This window comes from Polyodon spathula, chromosome 2 (assembly GCF_017654505.1).
Source record: "Polyodon spathula isolate WHYD16114869_AA chromosome 2, ASM1765450v1, whole genome shotgun sequence".
NCBI lineage: Eukaryota > Metazoa > Chordata > Actinopteri > Acipenseriformes > Polyodontidae > Polyodon > Polyodon spathula.
Genome location: NC_054535.1, coordinates 75,234,103 through 75,249,933, shown reverse-complemented (window position 1 = coordinate 75,249,933; position 15,831 = coordinate 75,234,103). Strand labels below are relative to the sequence as shown.

At 39.8% G+C, this 15,831-nt stretch overlaps 1 protein-coding gene across 4 annotated transcripts in view; it reads left to right on the top strand.

The window, feature by feature from the left end:
• Positions 1-15,831, top strand: part of LOC121300529 (erbin-like) — a 97,424-nt gene that overhangs the window by 76,422 nt on the left and 5,171 nt on the right. For 2 of the 4 annotated variants that reach the window (XM_041229106.1, XM_041229098.1), the window contains 6 exons: positions 262-1,858; positions 3,697-3,840; positions 5,345-5,428; positions 11,276-11,470; positions 12,459-12,551; positions 12,985-13,059. In XM_041229106.1, coding sequence (XP_041085040.1) covers positions 262-1,858; positions 3,697-3,840; positions 5,345-5,428; positions 11,276-11,470; positions 12,459-12,551; positions 12,985-13,059 — 2,188 coding nt within the window. The remainder of the gene's footprint in view (positions 1-261; positions 1,859-3,696; positions 3,841-5,344; positions 5,429-11,275; positions 11,471-12,458; positions 12,552-12,984; positions 13,060-15,831) is intronic. The other 2 variants (XM_041229114.1, XM_041229120.1) reach the window with 2 other exon arrangements.

Here is a 15,831-nt window from a genome sequence, read left to right as displayed (position 1 = left end):
GTGCTTAAATGATGGAGAATACAAAAAAAAATTATAAAAAAACACAGCTGAAAAATTGTTACAGATCTCTTGCAACTAAATATGCTAAAGAGCTGGCACGTGTGAAGGAGTTTTAAGTGATTGTACACTGAAATGTTCAGTGGTGAAAAAATAATTATTTCCAAGGCTGTGTTTATTGTTGTTGCAGATGGTATGTGTAAACTCTTCTAGCCATTTAAACTAAATCAGCATTTGACTCCAAAATGTCTGTTTTTATTCTAGGCAAGATGATGAAAATTCAAATCAGTTGACGGAAACAGCACTCCTCCTTCAGAATGGGAATGGTTCGGACACCTCTCTGCAGGCCATTCTGAAAACTCAACAGGCTAAGGAGGTGCAAAAGGAAGCCATCAAAATGTCAGATTTTGAGTTCACAGTGGACGAAAAACTGTCCCTCATAGACAGGGGTATGGATTTAAATAATGGGATGGAAATTTCTTACAACAAATGGGATCAAATCAATATGAATATATCTAAGCTCTCTCCAGATAATATGGAAAGGTTAAATGCCCTTGAAAAGACCAAGAACACAGTCCAGGAAGACTTAAAAAATAAGTCTTTGTTTAACAACAATGCTAAACAAGCTGCAGAGTACTACCTGGAGAATGGTAACCAGTATCCTAAACAGGCTCTTACTAATCACCTCAATGGTCGATTTGAAGAAACTCCCAGGTCTCCAACTAAGTTTGAGATGGTGAGAACAGCTGCAGTTGGTGTAACAGCAAGTGCAGATATGTCTGTCTCTAGGAGCACTGAGGAACTGTCCCCACAGAAGCAGGGGCCTTTGGGGCCTGTGGTGAAATCTCAAAGCGTAACTAACATCGAGCCAGGAGCGCTTAAAATATACCACATTATTGGTGATAATGGATTGCATGAGCCAAATGCTCCTGGAAGAGTACCTGCAGCTAATGTTCAGGGACAGAATATTGTCCGCAGCAAGTCGGCATCTCTTCTTAATGACCAACCCCTGCAGGTCTACCCTGGCTCTTCCGCATCTTCATCTGACCTTGTTTCCTGCACCAAAACTTTAACCAAACATGATCCCAACGTCAAACAGCAAAGCTCCCATGCAGGGAGGGGAGTCTTGCCTGCTGGCATGCAGATGCCAGGAGGGCCTCAATATAACATCCAATACTCAAGCAGCACAATGCCCAAAGAAGGCCCCTGGACCCAGAGAACAACGATCCCACCAGAGCACGGGTATTTGCCATCCTCTCACCTGCAGCGGTCAGACAGTACTGACAGCTACACGAAACACACGGCCAACACAAACTACTCGAACCGCAACAACGCACAGGCCAGCCTGGCCTACAGCATGCAGCAACGGGGTCCGCCCAGACAAATGGAGATGTGGGCAGTCAATCCCCAGAAAGAAAGACTGATACCAGGTGGTCCCAGGAGCACCCTGCAGAGGCAGAGTAGCAATTCCTCCTCCACATCAATGTCTCTTGGAGACCCAACACAACCCAGGCGCATTGCGGCCCCTGCTGGAGACTACTTAACCTACAGGGACATTCACAGCATGGGAAGGGGACCACTGATGAACCAGGGGATGCAGAGACCCCTTTCCGCCAGGACCTACAGCATCGACAGCCCCAATATCCCCCGACCGCAAAGCGCACGGCCATCCGCACATGAGGTGCCTGAGAGAACGATGTCCATTAGTGATTTCAATTATTCACGGACTAGCCCTACCAAGCGGTCCAATGTGAGGGTGAAATCAGAGCACTCGCTGCTCGACACACAAGAAGTCAGCAGAGTACCTGTCGACTGGAGAGATCAGGTGATGCGGCACATCGAGGCAAAAAAGTTAGAAAAGGTACGTGCTGTTCATGCCAGAGTAATCCTTGCTTCATTCAACAGGTTCGGGAGGGAAAAGACTTTCCTGACAAAGACAGAGAGTACAGAAAGTCTTTTAGTGGAACGTGAACTCAAGAGGCAGTCATGTATCTAGCTTTTTGGCTGCATTACTGAAATCATGAATGTTGTGACCTTAGCTTCAGGATAGTCACACCTGTTTTAAGTTTATTTTGTCCTTTTAAGGATGGGGGTGAAGGACCCAGGCTACAGTTTTTATAGTCAGCCATCATTTTTATTATCTGTCTGTTTCAAATTACTAAATGGCAGTGAGGCATTTGGCAATGACATTTGTCATTTGGTCACAGATGAAACCTGGTTGTGGTAAATGTAGTAGGTCAAGTTAATAAGGCTTGACAAGGTACCCAAGGTAATTATTTATTGCTACGATCAAGATAAGATTTAAGAATTTCTCTAAGAACTATCAAGGATGGACATCTGCGTTCTGCTGCTTGGTTCAGTAAAAGCAGTTTACCAGCTTATTTTGTTTTGTCAAGCATTTTGTGTTTTCAGTGCAGGATTAGTTTCTATCAATACCTTGGTAATTAATTGGTCATTTAGCAGATGTTTTTATCCAAAGTGACTTGGAGAATAGTTTTTGAACTATGCATCAAACAACTGCTGCTGCAGAGTCACTTACAACAGGACCTCGGTTTTGTCTCGTCTGAAGGATCTTGTGATAACACCGTGTAACAATTTTTTTTTTTTTTTTTTTTTTTTTGTTCCTGGGTAGTAAATGTTATTTCCTAATTGCTTATGCCTCAAAAGTATAGAAAATGGCTGTTATTCCCCACAAACTTTGCTTTTGTGACCAAGACAGGTAAATTTCAAAATATGACTATTTCCAATGGGAAAATGGGCGCTTTTGTGTCTTTGTTCACATAAAGTCAGAAAAAAACAACATATGAATCCAAATTAACAAGTATTTATACTAAAGTAATACAAAAATGACTACATGTTAATTTGGATTCATATGTTGTTTTTTTCTGACTTTATGTGAACAAAGACACAAAAGCGCCCATTTTCCCATTGGAAATAGTCATATTTTGAAATTTACCTGTCTTGGTCACAAAAGCAAAGTTTGTGGGGAATAACAGCCATTTTCTATACTTTTGAGGCATAAGCAATTAGGAAATAACATTTACTACCCAGGAACAAAAATTGTGTTACATAGTGTAATAAAAGCAGATCACAGAATTGTAACTTTTCTACCCATGTAAAATGAAATGCAAATTCATATTCTACATACAAATTATTGTGTATTTATTCTATAGTAGTAATGTGCATGAAGGTATTAAACATTCTTTTTTTTGTGCAGATTATCATCTAGGGGGTGATTTTATGAATACCGTTCTTTAAATAAGTATGCTGCCCTTCTTTAAATCTAACAAGGAGAACTATAAAAAAAAAAAAAAGTCTATTAGATGGTTGAGATCAAGGCTGCCTCTTCAAAGTTTTTAACTCATTCTCAACCGATACAATGTGCTCACCGTTTATTTTCTAACAAGGCCTTAAAGATGGGAACTTGAATGACTTATAGCTGCTATGTTTAGAAAACGTGTATCCCTGCATGTCTTTATATGTGTAAATAACACATGCTGGTTCCTTTCAGACCTCAACAGCACTAACAGGGTGTCATTTTTGTATTTTCTTTGTATTATTATTTCAGTGCGTGCTGTTGGAGTCTGTGGTGTGGAGTTTTTTGTGTATTTGTGTTGTGTGATTTCTCTAACATTTCCTGTGGATATCGCATGCTGTACTAAACTGTCTTGTGTTCAATCTGTGTTCCTCTTTATTTAGAACATGCTGTCTAGGTCCTTTAATTCCAATTATGCTGCAGTTAGCAGCTTTCACTATGGCAGCGCTAGGGATCTGCATGGCAGCCAGGGCAGTGTTGCCTTTAGTGTTGCAGATGGAAGGCATTCTGGAGCGCACATGTTCCGTGTGAGTACACCCAAAGTACATTAGGCTCGTCAAAAACTCTTTCTCTTATCCTCTTGTTTCAACCTGTTTGAAGAGGCATTCCATTTAAGTTTGTATGCACGCCGAAACATCCATTTGTCTAATACTGGTTCTTTTTGGACGTATTTGTGGATAGTCCTAATTTACGTCTAACTGTTCTTATGGTGAAAAGTACAGTGTTTCCAGCAAGTACAGTTTTTGCAGAGAATCTGAAGTTGGAATGATTTGAATTGGATTTACGGAGTTAAAGTAAACCAATGCCTTTCTTCAAACACTTCATCAGCTCATGTGGAAATTACACATTCCCTGCTCGGTCTTTCTACTACTGCAACAAATCTTTAAAAAGCAAATCAAACCTAGAGTGCATAGGTCTATGTAGTTTTGCTTTCAGGAGAATCACTTTCCTGTTTTTGCTGTTCTGTCAGAGTGTGAAATGTATTTATTTATTGAACTGTTCTAAATCATTTACAGTTTTCTATTATCCTGTTCACTATTTCATTCTTAACACATGTTCCTAAATATGTTTGCTTTAAATAGATTTCAAATGTAAATGTGTGTATAAATGAATCAAATAGAGTTCCTGGTAATGATGACAGACAGCTCATTTCAAAAGGATTTATATCCAAGTTATGAAAGGCTTAGGGAAATCAATCCAAACTTTCAATGTAGTAGATTCATTAAAACAGCCTGAGCCTCGGGCAGTCTGATTCACGTGGTGCAGCAACGACTAACATTTCTGTCTGCTGTTTTGGTCATCTAAAAATTAATACCATCCAGTTCCTAGTGGAGAGTGAAAGTAACAAACAAAAACACATATCATAGATTTTGGCATTTAACTGTAGCAGTCTGGGTTCTTTGTTGTTGAGTGTTGATTTGGATTGGAGGAAGGCTAATAAAATGGGTCCTGAAGGAATATATGAGGGGTAATCTTATTCCATCATATTTTAATCCCTGGTTAGAATATGACTACTTTTAGAACATTATCTGCTTGTGAGCCTAACACACAAAGTACTGAGTCACACCTACACATTCAGGCAGTAGACCGCACACAAATTCCTTACAAAAATATAAAATTACTTTTTGCTTATGTATTGATCTGTAAAGGAGTCTTAAATGCTGTTTTAAATATTCAATTCAGTCTTGGTGCGATATCCCCTTTCTCAATTACTCACTATGCATCAGAGTCTTCCCAGAACAATTTGTGGTCCTTTATGTACTGTAAATGAAATGAAAAATCAAACTTTAAAAAAACAAAACCAAAAAAAAAAAAAAATCCCTTTTGGAAAATGACTTGTCATTTATCTGTTTTTAAATAGTGGAACAATAGTTTCTTGGGTCATTCCAATTAGGGCTGAGTGTTTATATACACATTTCACACCTTTTGTGTGTGTGTGTGTGTGTGTGTGTGTGTGTGTGTGTATATATATATATATATATATATATATATATATATAAATTAAATTAAAAGCAACTTTCACTCTGGCAGGACGATGTTTTCTCTCCAAGATCGCCTGGCTACGAAATGGTTGTACATGGTCACAAGGATGTGGCTATGGACACTATGAGAAAAGTAAGTTTTTTCTTTTGATCTTTATTTCTTAAAATGAAATCATGCACAAAACATAGACGCAAGTTTCAGATGTCGTAATTACGTTCATAATAGCAGCATGATGCTCGAAGGATTTGGGAAGGAGACAAGTTTGTATTCAGGTTTATAATAATAAACAGTGTATGTGTTTATATATATATATATATATATATATATATAGGTTTATATATGTGTGTGTGTGTGTGTATATATATATATATATATATATACACACATACACACACACACACACACAGAGCTTGGAAAAAATTAAGAGACCACTGCAAAATTATCAGTTTCTCTGGTTTTACTATTTATAGGTATGTGTTTGGGTAAAATGAACATTTTTGTTTTATTCTATAAACTACTGACAACATTTCTCCCAAATTCCAAATAAAAATATTGTCATTTAGAGCATTTGTTTGCAGAAAATGACAACTGGTCAAAATAACAAAAAAGATGCAGTGTTGTCAGACCTCGAATAATGCAAAGAAAATAAGTTCATATTCATTTTTAAACAACACAATACTAATGTTTTAACTTAGGAAGAGTTCAGAAATCAATATTTGGTGGAATAACCCTGATTTTCAAGCACAGCTTTCATGCGTCTTGGCATGCTCTCCACCAGTCTTTCACATTGATGTTGGGTGACTTTATGCCACTCCTGGTGCAAAAATTCAAGCAGCTCGGCTTTGTTTGATGGCTTGTGACCATCCATCTTCCTCTTGATCACATTCCAGAGGTTTTTGGGGTTCAGGTCTGGAGATTGGGCTGGCCATGACAGGGTCTTGATCTGGTGGTCCTCCATCCACACCTTGATTGACCTGGCTGTGTGGCATGGAGCATTGTCCTGCTGGAAAAACCAATCCTCAGAGTTGGGGAACATTGTCAGAGCAGAAGGAAGCAAGTTTTCTTCCAGGACAACCTTGTACTTGGCTTGATTCATGCCAAAGCTGCCTGATTCCAGCCTTGCTGAAGCACCCCCAGATCATCACCGATCCTCCACCACATTTCACAGTGGGTGCGAGACACTGTGGCTTGTAGGCCCCTCCAGGTCTCCGTCTAACCATTAGACGACCAGGTGTTGGGCAAAGCTGAAAATTGGACTCATCTGGGGGTGCTTCAGCAAGGCTGGAATCGGGCAGATTTGTCTTTGTGAAGGAAGCATGAATCAAGCCAAGTACAAGGTTGTCCTGGAAGAAAACTTGCTTCCTTCTGCTCTGACAATGTTCCCCAACTCTGAGGATTGGTTTTTCCAGCAAGACAATGATCCATGCCACACAGCCAGGTCAATCAAGGTGTGGATGGAGGACCACCAGATCAAGACCCTGTCATGGCCAGCCCAATCTCCAGACCTGAACCCCATTGAAAACCTCTGGAATGTGATCAAGAGGAAGACGGATGGTCACAAGCCATCAAACAAAGCCGAGCTGCCAGAGAAACTGATAACACTATGTAACGCAATTTTTGTTCCTGGGTAGTAAGTGTTATTTCCTAATTGCTTATGCCTCAAAAGTATAGAAAACGGCTATTATTCCCCACAAACTTTGCTTTTGTGACCAGGATAGAGATATTTCAAAATATCACTATTTCCAATGGGAAGCCGGGCAAATGTGTGTCTTTTCGTTCACATAGTCAGAAAAAAACAACATATGAATCCAAATTAACATGTATGTATACTAAAGTAATACAAAAATGACTACAAAAGATTTAGAAGTGAGTAGTTTTTCGAGATTTATGATTATACTGTATTTACTTTATGTGAACGAAAAGACACACATTTGCCCATTTTCCCATTGGAAGTAGTGATATTTTGAAATATCACTGTCCTGGTCACAAAAGCAAAGTTTTCTAGTTTTCATTTTCTATACTTTTGAGGCATAAGCAATTAGGAAATAACACTTACTACACAGGAACATAAAAAAAAAAAAAAAAAAAAAAATTGTTACACAGTGTAATTTTGCAGTGGTCTCAATTTTTTCCAGAGCTCTGTGTGTGTGTGTGTGTGTGTGTGTGTGTAAAATAAATATATATATATAATTGTTGTTTAACATTTTGTTGTGTCAGTGCCTCAGAGTTTCATGCATTTAAAATGAGGATGTTTTTTCCCCTTATCTACACACCATACTCCACACTGTTAAGGGGGAAAAAAAAGTTATTTTTAAAAATACAAAACTGAAAGATCATAATTGTGTAAGTCTCCACCCCCCTGAGCTAATACTTAGTGGAAGCACCTTTGGCAGCAATTACAGCTGTGAGTCTGCTGGGATAGGTCTCTACCAACTTTGCACACCTAGATTTGGCAATATTTGACCATTCTTTTACAGAACTGTTCAAGCTCTGTCAAGTTCCTTGGGGAGCGTTGATGGACAGCAATCTTCAAGTCATGCCACAGATTTTCAGTTGGATTTAGGTTGGTGCTCTGACTGGGCCACTCAAGGACATTTACCTTTTTGTTCCTTAGCCACTCCAGTGTAGCTTTGGCTGTGTGCTTTGGGTCGTCAAGCTGAAAGGTGAACTTCCGTCCCAGTTTCATCTTTCTTGCAGAGGGCAGCAGGTTTTCCTCAAGGACTTCTCTGTACCTTGCTCCATTCATTTTCCCTTCAATCCTGACAAGTGCCCCAGTCCCTGCCGATGAGAAACATCCCCATAACATGATGCTGCCACCACCATGCTTCACAGTAGGGATGGTGTTCTTTGGCTGATGCGCAGTGTTGGGTTTGCGCCAAACATAACGCATTGCATTTAGGCCAGAAAGTTCCATTGTAGTTTTGTCAGGCCACAAAACTTTTTGCCACATGGCTACAGAATGTTTTTTTGCATACTTCAAACAGGATTCAAGGTGGGCTTTCATGAGTAATGGCTTCCTTCTTGCCACCCTACCATTCAGGCCAGTTTTGTAGATTGCTTGGGATATTGTTGTCACATGCACACTTTGACATTTGAAAGTTGCCATTGGCCTCTTGGTAGCCTCTTTGATCAGTCTCCTTCTTGCTCGGTCATCCAGTTTGGAGGGACGGCCTGATCTGGGCAGGGTCTTGGTGGTGCCATACACCTTCCACTTCTTAATAATGGTCTTGTCTGTGCTCCAAGGGATATTCAAGGCCTTTGATATTTTTTTTACACCCATCTCCTGATCTGTGCCTTTCAACAACTTTGTCCTGGAGCTCTTTTGAAAGTGCCTTGGTGCTCATGGTTGAGTCTTTGCTTTGAAATGCACTACCCAGCAGAGGGAACCTACAGGAACTGCTGAATTTATCCTGAAATCATGTGAGTCACTACAATTTAACACAGATGGAGGCCACTTAACTTGGTATGTGATTTTGAATGTGATTGGTTACACCTGAGCTAATTAAAAAAAAAAAAAAAAAAAAAAATTAATGCATTTTAATTCTAGGCTATAAGGCAACAAAAGATGAACATTTTGAAAGGGGGTGTAGACTTTCTATAGGCACTGTGTGTGTGTGTGTGTATATGTATGTGACACATATATACATGTATGTATGTGTGTGGTGTATAATATATATATAATAATATATATATATAATATATATATATAATATATATATATATATATATTACATATATATAAATGTATATATAAAATGTATGTATGTGAATGAGAATGATTGAAAGGTCATTGGTGCCATGTACATAATTTTTTGAAGGGATATTATTGCATACCTTTTTGGTTCATTTTTATTGGAACAAAGCAGGAGTTTTAGTTGTGTTTTCATCCATGATTCTGATTGACCGTACCTTGTGTGTGTGTTGAAATGAAAGCAACATTAAGTGAAATTTGAATGTTGAAATATCTTAGCTTTTGAAAACCAATTGTTATAAATTGTTTTCTTTAATTTTCTGCATAATTAAAAAAATTAAGAAATTATTTTTATTTATTTTTTTAATATAAACTTTGTCATAGGCCTTTTTTTCATAGGGCTTACTTTTATTTTATTACCCTGTTTCCATGGACAGCCAACTCAAGTCGACCTTGTTTCCATATTTTTCCCCCCTGAGTGATCGCTTGAGTTGGGCAGGAAATACTACTGATTTTCCCCCAGAAATACTTGCAAATTAAAGGTCAAGACGTGAATTCGTTGCAGGTTTTTCATAAAATGTCACTGCTGGATTACATTTATCCAGATCACAAATAATCACGATTACAAAATCCAGTTTTTTTTTTGATAGGCGGCTACTTAATTTTTTTTTTTTTTTTTTTTTTTTTTGAGGCCTGATTTATAATACAACTTAATTTAACTAAATAAATAAGATTGCGGTAATAATGATTAATACACAACTTTATGTGTTGTGTTTTATATTATTTCTATTAACAAAGTCTAAATCACTTTTAATGTTAGTTATTATTATTATTTTATTTATTTATTTATTTATTAATAAGTTTTGAAAAAGGATGTGTTTTTAGACCTCTTCATTGTCTTCCTAGTCGGTTGGGAGTCCAGCATCTCAGATGAGCTTTAAGGAATGTAAAGGCGTATGCTTAAAGCTGTACCACTAAATATGTTTTCTTTTTTGATTTGCATGGATACAAAACTGAAATATGTAAATATTATGTTCTAACACTGTATTTGGACATATAGCGTGTTTACTATGATAATTCAAACAAACTGTCGATGTTCTATAATAATTTAAAAGCTAAATCCACCACGTCAGTAGGATCACAGTAATCCTGGTATTTTGGATCAAAGTAATCCTGATCTCTTTAAATTCAGAAAAAGCCAATTGCAAAATTTAATCGTGATTTAAAAGTGCAATCAGATTACTAAAACGAAATCTGGGTCACAGTAATCCGATTGCATTTCGATGTTTTGAAAAACATGTTTTGGAGGTCACTTACTAAACATGACTAACATTTGTTTATCTATAGCACTTGACTATTTGACCTCCAATATCTAATTTATTCAATTAAATTACCTTAGAGTTGGATTATTGTCAGTCGCTGGTATTGTAACATTGACTAAAGAGATGTTGCAATTGGTCCCATTTATTATGTAATTGTAGGGTGCGATATGTGTTTTCTATCTCTGCAACATTCATATTTAATTTGCTTGAATTAGTATTCAGAGCTTTATTTTTAATATTTCTCCTTCCAGGCTTGTTGTATTTCTCATCTTTTTAGGTTGTGAATCGTCCACTAGTTATTGAGGCAGAAAACTATTGTACACACCACATAGCGGGGTGCATTTCCTTTGTCTATGATTCTCCTTTTAAATGTCTTTTTTCAGGAAGCTATACTTTTTAAGGCATTCTAACAAAGTATGTATTTTGTAAACTCATTATTTAAAGATATCATCAGAAGTATATTTTAGCACTAAAGTACTGAGTGGTTTATTCACTAGCATCTTATGTCTCATTTCTGTTCAATTGACCTTTCCAAAACTTTGCCAAGATATTGTAGGTGGAAAGACTTGTTGCTGAAGGGTCACACATGAATTAAGTTTAGTCTCTGAACAACCAACTGAATGACATTCATTGCCCCTCACCTTAAGCAACAAATAATTTAAAACCCAAACCGGCTAATCACCCACTATGTACCCACTGTGGATTCTCAAAAGCCCCTAGGGTATCGAGGCAGCACATTATTCAACTTGCTTGTTTGTAGATAAAACCAAACCAAATATCTTGACAATGGTAAGAGACGACAGTATTGTATAGAATAGATTGAGATCAAATACAAAGGCATTATGTGTTTTTTGCTTTGTCCTGCTGTGTGTACATAAAAAAAAAAAAAACTTAATTGAAGAGTGGACTGCAGCTGACATACAGAATGGAATGTGCTTTAAGCTCATTTATCTTATCTGTTCACAGGTGCCTTTGACAAATGGACAGAAGTGCCCAACTTCCCGGCCCCAGATGAACTGCAGCCAAGTCCACTGTCCGCCTTCCCAGGCCGCTATGGTGAGGCATCCCTCCAGGGAGCAGCTGATTGATTACTTGATGCTAAAAGTATCCCACCAGTCCCAGGCTCCCAGCAGGCAGCCCCACGAGATTGTGCAGAAGGAGGTATGGCCTTCGAGCCCTTTGTTGTTGTTTGACCCATAGTGTTGCTGCACAGTTTGTGTTTCATCCCGTTCATCCTTCTTCTTACTGCATCTACTGCATAGACACAGAGCAAACAGAACTCTTTCATAAATATCTGCCAATTCTGTTCTGCTTTTTAATCCTAGCACTGAACACTTAAATATAGTCTGATTTAAAAATAAAAAAGTAAAATACATTAATCCGTCACATATCCAAATGTGGCGAGACCAGAGTAAGGGCAGATATGTAAAAACTTGGATGAATGAATCCTGTTTTAAATACCATTATACATAGCTATAACAATTACTATATTCACACAATTGTTTCAGCTTTTATTAGGGAGCTTCTTGAAATCCCTTGTTTAGAAAGATACAGAGTGTTCGTGCTGCCGTGTGGGCGCTTGCATTCGCTGCTGAGTGACAGGCAGGAGATCGAGACTGAAAATTGAAGTTGATAGGCCCCACAGGAGAACAGGATTTATTTACATATCAACACACTGAACAGCTCACGTGACACTACCAGCAATGGCAGTGGACGGAGCACATACAAAACCGTGTATGAAAACTTTGGTAGGATTTACAATCTCTGAACTAATATTCTCTGTTCAATAATAAACTAACGTTGCTGAAGAGGTTGATCGTGGCAGATGTGTGACGGGAGGATACGTGACGGATTACTGTACTAAAATTGACATTTTTTATTATTCCCTGTGGTGATTAAAATGGAAAAGCTTGTTCATAAGTTTGTACGCATTTCAGAATTTTGATCTTGAACTAAACATCTAATTATGATGAAACTTGGTATTTTATATTATATAGTTTCTGTACATAATACTACATTGAAACTACACAATTGAAATTTTTTCATCTGTTAGCATACATGTATTTTGTTATAGTTTGAAAAATAGCAATATTCCAAGTATTTCATGTATCACTGATATATTTTTGTATTTTTTTTTGTGGGTGGGTAGGTGTATGTCAAAATAGAGAAGAATCCTGAGCTGGGCTTCAGTATATCAGGAGGCGTTGGAGGCAGAGGAAATCCATTTCGACCAGAAGATAAAGTATGTACCAGATTATTAAGGTGTTTTAAATAATATTTCTGTTCAATCCCAAAACCTGAAATGCCAGGAAATATCCAAACATCTGGGTCATTACAGATTTGTAAGAAGAGACAGACGTTTCACAGACAGAAGGGTTTTGTGGGTTTTTTGTATTTCAAAATACAAAGCTATGTAAAACTCATATCCTGTTTTGTGATAAAATGACTGCTTTGCCTTGAATGCAAAAAAAAAACCAAAAAAACACTTTGTACTGATCAGTATGTTCCATTATTTGCTTAGCTGAACTTCACTACTCTAATGAATGATGTTCAGACTGCTGGGATATCACTTGGTGCTGTTCTGACAGGTGATCGTTGACAAAAGGTGGTGAATTTTGTGCATTTCTTCATGCAGTTCTTTTTTTTTTATTTTTATAACCTCTGGCTTTTTACAGGGTATATACGTAACAAGAGTCCAGCCTGAAGGACCTGCTTCAAAACATTTGCAGCCAGGGGATAAGATCCTTCAGGTAAATGTGTTAATATTCAGGATGGATCTAAGGAATTTGCTTTTTCCTGCAAGCATTTCACTTTCTTTCTGACTGTTTTGAAGCACACAAAATTGACAGTATTGTAGACTGTTCTTTTAGATGTATAAAATAATTGAGAGAGAAAGCGTGATGGCTCAGTATTTATTTAAGACGCTGACATCAGGGTCAGCTTTTAGTGATTCCATTGTTAAATTCAGTTGAAAATAATAATAATAAAAATAGAGCTAAAAGATAATTCCCTTTCAAGTACAAACTGTAACCATTATGGAATGGGTATTTCCCTCCTAAAGACCAGATTCCTGAATATTTTGTACCAAACCTGCTCTTTGAGCCTGTGATGCAGTCATGGCCTGCCTCAAAGGGCACTAAAGGACTGCGCTCACAGATCTCTGCACTATTTTTCCTTTGTTCTCTCCCCCCAGGCTGCACAGCTCCGGCTGGAGCTTATTTTATTTCTCGTTTTTGCTTTTTAACGCCATATCAGGCCATTTATATAACTTTAATTACAGTTTTTATTGAGTATTTTCTCTGTGTTTTTTCAGTTTTTTACAGATACTACGCACAGGTCTGTCTGCAACATGGTGCTCAGCACACGTGCAGCAAGAGCAGCTGCTGGGCTCAGCAGCACTGCGCAGGACAGAGATACCAGCTTTGGTTTTTGTTGCTTTCAATTGCACCACAGTACCTTGATGCTGTTTTGGTGACAGCTTTTAGCATCACCATTGTGAATGCTGTTAGTCCATTCTAACAAGCAGGCTTCCCTCAGTCTCATGTGTAGTACTGACTGAGTGTGTTTGCCGATGTCTTTTACAAGTGGGCATCCCTGTACGATGCCATCCGCAGCTGCAGCAAACCGGTGACAGAGGTTACCGCAGTCACCGAACCGACCCGGTGCTACAGTCACTGACCCAGTCCTATGCAGAGCAAAAGCACTGAACTGGTGCCATACAGGTTCCAAACCTGAACTAGTACCGACCCGGTGTTAAATACACCAAACTGGTACTGAACTGACCTGGTTCCAGCCCTCTACCAACCGGTTCTCAGGTCACCGGTTCGGTACCAGACTGTATCTGTACACTGCACTAGAGGGTAAGTTGCTCCCATACCCAAAACCTTATCTGGAGTTCTGCCTGTGAGACATGCAAGGCCGTCTGCCTGTAGAGTACAAGCACGGCAGGTGTTCTTATTGCCTACGGCCAGAGCCTATCAGCAGACTCCGAACCCTCGCTGAATTACTGCAGGAATGTTCGGCACAACCTGCCCCGCTTGTCCCAGATTGTCTACAAGAGGACATACTGTTCATCGCTGATTCTGAGAAGGTGGGCGAACAAGAGCTGGCGTTACCGTATGAGTCCAATCAACGTGTCCCCTACGGTTAAGCTGACCTACAGCAAGGAAAACAAGGCAGTTGATTTTCAGTGATGAGCCCACTGCCTCTCCTATATACATCCCACTTCACCTGGATTTTCTCTTTTTTGATATCTGGTCTTCCTGGGACCATCCGGCAACAGCTCCTGCTGTTTCCCAGTCAATGGACACCCTATATAGGGTGCATGATGCGGAAAAGCTGGGTCTGGCCCATTTTCCGCCCATTGAGGCGTCTAATTTAGCGCACCTATCCAAAAACACTGCCTGTCCTAACACTCGGCGCCGGATCTCCTGAGGTGATCCTCAAGAGAGCCTATTCAGCCAGTGCGTTCGTTGAACTACAACAGCATCCTGGTAGCCTACCAGTCGCATTTGCTGTGGCCCTTTTCTGAGACCCACAGGCCCTCACAAAATGTTGACGATGCAACAGCAGGTCAGGTGAACAGTGTACTAGTTCCACGTCTTGCCATTTGGCCTCTCCCTAGCTCCACATGCTTTCTTTAAGTGCATGGAAGCTATCTTGGCCCCATTGAGACTCAAAGGCATCAGGGTACTCAATTATCTGGACAACTGGCTAATTTGTGCCCAGTCTGCAACACAGGTAGAGGCCCTCACTGAGCTTGTCACCGACCACTTTTAAGGTCGGCTTACACCTTCCCAGACAGTCTGCTATCTAGGAGTGTGCTTGGACTCTGTTCCCATACTGGCCGCTCTGTCAGGCGGCAGAGTGCACAGAGTAGCCACCTGTTTGGAGCTTTTTCAGCTCAACAAAGAGCTCACGGTGGTAACATTCCAGAAACCTCTGGGCCTGATGGCAGCAGCTTCCCAGACCCTTCCATTGAGTCTTCTGCACATGCGCCCTCTGCAGGCCTGGTTTAACAGCAGGGTTTTTCAGCGCACATAGAACCGCGACTGCCTATTGACAGCGTCCCACCACTGTCTAAAGTCCCTTTCTTGGTGGAAACAGCCGGCCCATCTATGCCTAGGCTTGGCACTGGGCAGTGTCACCAGAAAGGAAGTAGTCGCCACGGGATGCGTCCAACGGGCTGGGGTGCTGTGTGGAATGGCCAAGGTGTGCAAGGTGTGTGGGAAACCCCCCTTGGCAGGGTTTCCACATCAGTGTTTTAGAACTGCAAGCAATTAATCTGACCCCAGTCAATCTGACCCCAGGTAGCCCAGTCTCCATCGTGGGGCCCGCAAGCTTTTGCTCTGGACGCACGTGAACCTCCTGTCACTGCAGGCAGTACATCTGCCTGGGGTGACAACCTGGGTGGTGGACCTCCTCCCTTATTGGCCCAAGAGACTCAGGTTTTCAACCCTGATGTAGCTCCTGAGCTGCCAGTCGTGGAGACTGCTGAAGCGGCGCGACCTACTCGGACAGGC